Below are 7,946 nucleotides of genomic sequence, written 5' to 3'. Positions count from 1 at the left end.
TTAATATAATCCACTGTGTGAACGAATATTATAGAAGTTATTAATCAGCAATTACTTTATTTTTCTAATAAAAGTTCATTTCTAAATGCTAATTACAATGACAAACCGATAATGTCATATTTGAAGTATGACTTTAACTGCATTATTGTTTTTAAATATTATACAAATTTTTAATGCTATTATAAATATATAATTTATAATTTACCATTATATAAATGTGTATAATGGTTGACACTAATAAATGTGTGCATCGCGAGTGTTACCATATTACTAATGAACATTATTCAAGATTGTTATATGATGTATTTATTTTTACTTAAATGCTGTCTTGTACAGTAGCAAATAAGTTTTACTTCAATCGCGTGTGAACCTTAAGCGCACTCTTTTTTTTATTTTATATTTGGATTAAATATTGGTGAATAAAAATTAAAAAAGGGGTTGATTTAAAATATCACCAATTTTGATTTTTCACGTACTACGTATATTTATAGTTTTATTCAGTTGTTAATCGTACGTTAATATTAAAGCATAATTTAACCTTAATATTTATATTGAGCATAGAAATGAAAAACGTTATTCAATATTCCTATTAGACCCAAACAAATAAAATTGTTGCGAACAAATAAATTATATATAATAATTTAATATCAATTAAATAATTAATAATAAATATTTCAAATATGAATTTTCTCCCCGGGGGTCCTTAAATACGGGCCTGTCCTTATTGTTAATTAAGTTTCGGCCAAGAAGCAGTCGGCCATGTATAAATAATAACGCAAAATGTCTTAGAATTGCTAATAGCAAAAAATTTATGCATTTAACTCAATATATATGTTGCATGCGATACGAACGAACGAAACGGAATCATTTATTCCTTAAATGATAATAAAAAAAAATTTGCATATTAAATTAATTAATAAATTAAACGAGTTGGCAATTGGTAGATTTACCTATTAATACAATCCATGCAGACGGTACACAATACGATGAGCAATGCGCAAATGACACCCATTGCCTTTTGGAACCAAAAATCGGAAAAATATACATTTTTTTGAATATTAAATATCCGATTTGAATTCATATATGAATTTAAATTTTTGTATTTTATTGTAAATCATTTGATTTTTTTTTTTGAAATTAGTTTCATCCAAATTTTGCTCTAAAATCTAAAACTTATAGAATGCAAAAGTGATAATCCTGATAATTATACAAAAAAACTAATAACTAACTTTCCGTAGGGTAAATTATAGTAACCTCAAAAAAATTAAAAATTAAAAATTAAAATTTATGCATATTACTGTTCAAATGTTTTTGAACATTTTGGCATTTCTAAGGTATGCCAAAATGTTCAGAAGGTTTAGAAACATAAAAATATAAAAACAAATTTTAGATTTTTTGTGATTAGAGGAAAAGTCACCAAATATGGAATAGTATCCTAATATGAAATATCCTAATTTATCCTATAAGTAATAAACGCAATACTCGACCATCTTTTGTTTGCTTGGAAATATACATAGATAGCAATATATTTCCAAGTGAAAATAGCCCTTCCTCGGCATTGCTGCACCAATAGAAAGTCAGCCTTATTAGATTAATTCTAATAACAAAAATCATCAAATATGGATGGATTAACCATTGGGTTACCATCTAAAAAATACGAAGTAAGGAGAAGTTTCAGCCCAACAGCTCATATGATGTAAGGTTCTGATTGCTGTTAAAAATATAATAATAAAAAAAAAAATCTTTTGTTTCATTCAGTCTACTAACTATCGCACTCACACCATCGAGTCAGTTGCGCGAACGCTTCACGTGTAGCAGGGGCGTTTTGTTTTGTTGTCGTGAAGAAAGTTATGAACTTTTTTCAAAGCGCTGAAAAAAGTTCAGCGCGTTGCATAGCTGTTTTGGAGACGGAATATCAAAACTTAATTACCATTTCTTGAAACGGCTGGACCTTTCTGTGCCAAAAACTAATCAGAACGTCTCTCCATCAATACAAATCTAATATTGTTTTAATTATTCAAGTCGATTTCGAGAACACGGATCAACCGATTTGAATGATTCGATTCCAATTGATAAGAAGACGTGTTATTTAATTATTGGCCAAGGCAGGTCCAAATGTTTCGAAGATTCGGGCCAGAATTACAAAAATGATAATTCAGTTATTGAGAAACGGAGCGTCCAATGTCATTAAAAAATGTACATGTATTGACAAAATGAAGAACTGCTCAAATTTGTGGAAGGCACGTCTAGCGGTTTCGGTGATCCAATAAACAAAATTGGAAAAGAAGCATTTGGCGATCAAAAGTGATTATTAGACACATGCACATCAAATTATCAGATATTTTAATGATAAGTATAAATTTTGTATACATTTCTATGGGTTCTGTAACAGCGCTTACACGCTTCTGTATTTTGTGTCTGCGCAGCTGAAGGAGCTCGATTGCTTTAAAAAAGTACAAAATTTTTAACATATTTCAAAATATAAAAACACAAATTTTTTGAAAAGTCAATTTTTTTCAGTTTTCGATACGGAAAGTTGCAGCACTTTGCCATAAGACACGATGCCAAGCACCACTATTTATAGTATGTAATGCTTGATACATTTTCTGCAATCAAATAGTTATTTTAATTTAAAAAAAAGATATATAAAAACTATTTAAGTAAAATGTCAGGGATGAGGCGGCATTTTTGTCAGTGCCCCAGGGCGCCAAATTTCTAAATCCGGCCCTGCTTATATTCCATATATGGCTTTCTATTCCATATTTGGTTACTTATTTCGTGATATTGTGTTATGTGTTAGATTTCAATTTGATAACTAATATATTTGATTAAAGGCTGTTAATTGCTACATATAAATGTATGCCTGATTGGTAAAAACATTAAACTGATTTGATTAATATAAAGTTATTTTATATTCCAAAAACAAAATGGTATTCCATATTTGGTGACTTTTCTCTATTATAAAACTCACCCTACGGGTTAAGGGTAAAATGTGAAAAACAAACAAAAGGTATGTTCCCTAACCACGACCTTAAAAATTGGCAATCCAGAAAAATCATCGATACTACCAATATGAGTATGTTGATATTTACTACCAATATTTTATTAAAGGATACAAATATCGCAGCCATCCGAGTACGCAGCTCCGCATCGCTGAGGTGTTTCCAACCCCTGTTGGGAGCGGTGCACAAGTGCACAACCCCTACGCCCATGCCAACATACTCCCGATCGAATGGAAGAGCCTCGTAGCCCGGGTCGCAATCGCAGCCGCCGCTCTTGTTATTGAATACGCCGTGGTGACATACTACACTCTGGAAAAATTCATTAATACATGTGATTTTGTACTTAGAGGTCGAGTAATTAGAGCATTGTTAATGTTATAAACATAATACAAGTGGTGCCTGGCATCGTGTCTGACAGCAAATTGCTGGAACTTTCCGTACCATTTTTTTTTTAAACGATTAACATTTTTGAAAAAAATTTACTCTGAATAAATTAGATTTTTAAGAAACTATAATTTTTGACAAAAATTTACTTTTTAAAAAATATAAAGACTTTTTGAAAGAAAAATTTATTTTGAAATATTTTGGAAATTCTGAACTTTTTTTCAAAGCAATATCACTGCTTTAACTGCATAAAGACAAAATATCGAAGCGCGTAAGCGCCGCGCCGCCGTCTAGCCGATAAACACTGGACGGAAACTATAGGAATGTAAACAAAATTTATACTATTATTAAAATCTCTATAAAATATCTGATAATTTGATGTGCATATGTCTAATGATCATTCTTGACCGCCAAATGACATTTTTTTACTTTCTTTACTAGATCTCCGAAACCGCTAGACTGCCTTCATCAAATTTGATCAGTTCTTCATCTTGTTAATACAAGCAAAATGTTTTTTGAATTATTCAAATCGGACGCTCCGTTCTCTTAAAAACTGAGTTGCCGTTGTTGTCACTATTTGCCCCGTATCTTCGAAACGGCTAGACCTGCCTGCGCCAAAAACTAATCAGCACGTCTCCTTATTAATAGGAATCGCATGTTTTTTTAATAATAGAAATCGGGCGGACCGTGTTCCCGAAATCGTCGACGAAAATTTGTATCTGCACACACACACACACATACACACACACCCACACGCACATCCTATTTCAAGGTATGCCAAAATGTTCAGAAACCTCTGAAACAACAAACTAAAAACTTTCATTTTCGATTTTTTTGCGATTACTATAACTTGCCCTACGGGAAGTTAAATAGATTGTAGGAAAAAATGCTAAGAAGTAAATGAATTGTAGAAGACGAATTGTACACGCTGGAAAAAATTCATTAATATGTCATTTTGTAATTATCAACTGGCTTTTAAATTTTTGAAATTGGAACAGCCGTTTTTTGAGAAAACGTCGATGACAAAGTCAAATTTTGACTGGCATCAGAACAAACTATGTTCATTTTTTCAAATTTTGTAGAATTTCTGAAATTAAACGACTTGGCGTTAGACTGTAATATTTTAGTATGTTTCATAAGACCAAGATATCGCCAAAGAAAGTTTCATAAAAATCGTCAAGAAAAAAATTAATTACAGTTAATTACCAAAAACTACTCAGCACGATTCCAACCAATGTGGACAAAAAAAATTCAGTTTTCTGTTAATTATAAAGAAACGGCTTGGGCGGTCGTTTCGAAAAAGTGATTAACGTAAGTTCTTATCGAGTTGAAACGAATGGCTTTTAAATTTTTTAAATCAGTTCAGCGGTTTTAGAAAAAAAACATCGACGAAAGTTAAAAAATTGGTTTCTATACATATATAGACAAGAGAAAACATAAAACTAGCAAATTTCATTTTCTAGGGAAAGCAAGCTTCTGCTTCGGGAAATTAATAATATCTTTATTGCCTCGGACAGTCTAATGTTAAGCAGCAGTAAAGTAGGTTTTCACTTGAAATCGATAGTAATTTGTTTTGAAGCTAACCTTAAGGATATTGCTGCAATAGTTGTCTCCTGATAAAGGTCAGTGTTGTTGTACCCGCTGCATACCCCTATATACCTATATATAGTATGCACACCACTACGATACAAGGCTAGGATAGACGAAGGATATCGGGGATACCCGAAGAAACCCGAGGTGATAGGGTTAGGACGCAGCACGGCGACGCTGGATCTATTCAATAACATAATAAATATTTTTTTACTCCAACTATACTGTAATTAAAATTAATAAAGTTTGTCTATTAGTCTATAAAGACTTTTTTTATTTATTATTTAATAGACAATCAGAAGACAATTTCAGTTAGCCTATGTGATAAGTTATATTTGGCGTTTAGAGGTCTCCTCCATTGAAGAGATCCTCTGCTAGAATTAATCTATGGCGGCTGTCTGTATATAATTCAATATTGCAGGTCTTTGGCCATTTCTTCTTGAGTCTTCTTGTTTGAACCATTTTGTTGATGATTTGTATTTCAGCGTTCGAATGATCATCGATTTTGTTGTGGTAAGAACAGCTCCGGGTCTTTATAATTTCATTTACAGTTTTAATTTCCAGGTCCCTGTGGATGGTCTCATTAGTTAGGTACCAAGGCGCATCTACCATTGCTCTAATATTTTGTTCTGGGTACGCTGTATAATTTTTATGTTTGATGCACTGCACATCCCATAATTCTATTCCGTAGCTCCATATTGGTACTAGTACGGTTTTGTATATTAAACTTTGTTTGCGTATGACATTTTCGATTTTCTGCCAATTAGCCAGTACAGTTGTTTGAATTTTTTCATCGTCTGTTTGCCTATAGAGACTTAAAGTATTTTCACTCGAATAAATTTCGCTGCAACTGCAAGGCACATTACACAACAGTGTACAGCTCAAATATATTTATTTCATCCCTTACAAGAATATGATTAAAAATCAAATTCAATATTTTAGTATAAGTTCAGTATAAGAAAAATCTTTATCTAATCCAATATCTTCCGCATCAGCATAATTTCTTCCGCCCTCGGTTCCATTTATTTTAAATACATGTATTAACATCGAGTCGCCGCCGCGCTCGGTAGTCATGTAGAAAAGGTAGAAGCAGTTGCCGCAGCAAAAAAAGACGTCACGCAATATTTTTGCTTCAATTAATAATTTTGGAATTCGCTGCGCCGCATCAATTACATTCGAAACGGATCGTTTTGGAGAAATAAAAAGCGGGAATTAATGTGGCGATCGGTGGAAATATTTACTCAGGGTAATAGAAATGAGATAGAGGGGGGGGGTCTAAAGGTCAAATTTGACTTTGGGCAATTGCATTGAGAAAACCAAACCAATTATATCACAACAATTAACATGTATCCAACAAGCAACTATCTGACTATGTTCAGTAAAACTCCTTTAATTCATCATTGTAGAAATGTGTTTTTTTGCTGTTTTTCAAAAATTAGTACCTGGTGTTTTTACCCCATAGGCGGGCTAAAATAAAATACCCAGGGGGGCAAATAGGTCCAATGTCTCATTTTAATTTTAGAGGGATTTTACAAAATAATAGCTTAATTATTCAACCAATGCAAAACATAAATTTCATGGGTACATTTTTTACAAAGATAACACTGTATACAACCTTGATCTAGTATTTCGTCAGATATACATATTTATCAGCAAAATTGGAGTAACTATTTATTTAATTTATCTCTTGTAAAATTATTTTTAATTCAAATTACTGTTTTATTTGCCATTTTTTATTCTTTATACCTTTGCCAGGGTAAAGGTTTACTTGGTTCTTTTTATTAGTATGGAAAGTTCTTCATAACAAAGCTTTGCCATAACTTTGGTCTGTTATGCTGCAGAATCAGTCCCTAAATTAAATTAGACTAATTTTGCCCAGATATAAAGAATAATCTATATTTGTGATAATTATTAGAAAAATTAATCATGGAGTCATATTGTAATTGTTATCTTGAATGAGTATACCAGCTCCACGGACTCCTTGCCTATGGCCCTTCACAACACACTTTTTTACCCTTTAATATGTTCATTTTGAAATTCAGAGATTCGTTATCATATGCTTTTATTTTATAATTTTTGTTCATTCTTATTTTTATCGTCGTGTCGCGTGTCTTATTTTCAATGCAAAATAATCGAGTTAATGTTTGCGACCGAATTATTATGTCTTAATGACATGTTCGGCTCGCGAAAAGCAGATGGTGGAAACGGAACACCATCAATTTTGTTTATTGGAGTTACAAAGATTTAGATGTCAATTGGGGAATTTATATCTTTGCCGGGACTTTTTATGTCCTAGATTTACGTTTCGAGGCGTTTTTATTCATCTATATGTACTCATAAGTAAGCACATCATGGTTCTGAACACCCGCGCAAAATATCCATTTTTATACATAAAAGCGATTTTAACTTCCTTTAAGATAAGTTATAGTAATCCCCAAAAAATCGAAAATAAATTTTTTGCATATCTTTATATTTCAAAGATTGGCATACCTTAGGAAAAATGATGTATGTAATCGGGCGTATTTTCGTTTTATTATATTGGCCATGAAGATGACAATCTTCATGGCATTGAGCTTTCACACGGGATGGTTGCTACGTCTGGTAGACGGGGTAGCGGAGAGTTTTAATGGAACAAATTGTTCACTTCTAAAACTAAAGTCCGCAAAACAACATGTATAATAAATAATAAATAAATATATCTTTTTTCATTATAACTTAGTGACAAATCAGTGGTTGTAATAAGAATTGCAAGAAATGCATAATATACAAACAAATCAGTGTTTAATACAATCCAAAGCTACAAGGGTTAAATTATAACCCAACAACCTGAGTTAATCGAAGGAGAGTTTTAATAAATTTCATATCTACGTTACATAATTACAGTACGTGTGTGTGTGTATATATATATGTGCGGATACAAATTTTTATCTACGTTTCCGAGAGCGTGGATCAACCGACATGAATGATTCA

General features: G+C 32.0%; 1 protein-coding gene across 1 annotated transcript in view; it reads right to left on the bottom strand.

The window, feature by feature from the left end:
• The window catches only part of LOC113378677 (mucin-5AC-like), an 8,392-nt gene extending 7,380 nt beyond the window's left edge, over window positions 1-1,012 (bottom strand). Inside the window, exon 1 of the mRNA XM_026619233.1 lies at window positions 951-1,012. Within this exon, the coding sequence (XP_026475018.1) occupies window positions 951-1,012 (62 nt within the window). The remainder of the gene's footprint in view (window positions 1-950) is intronic.
• Window positions 1,013-7,946: the final 6,934 nt, after the last annotated feature.

This window comes from Ctenocephalides felis, unplaced genomic scaffold (genome assembly GCF_003426905.1).
Source record: "Ctenocephalides felis isolate EL2017-DRISC unplaced genomic scaffold, ASM342690v1 CF-g0.4_SCAFFOLD_01886, whole genome shotgun sequence".
NCBI classification, from domain to species: domain Eukaryota; kingdom Metazoa; phylum Arthropoda; class Insecta; order Siphonaptera; family Pulicidae; genus Ctenocephalides; species Ctenocephalides felis.
This window is presented reverse-complemented; position numbering and strand designations above follow the sequence as displayed.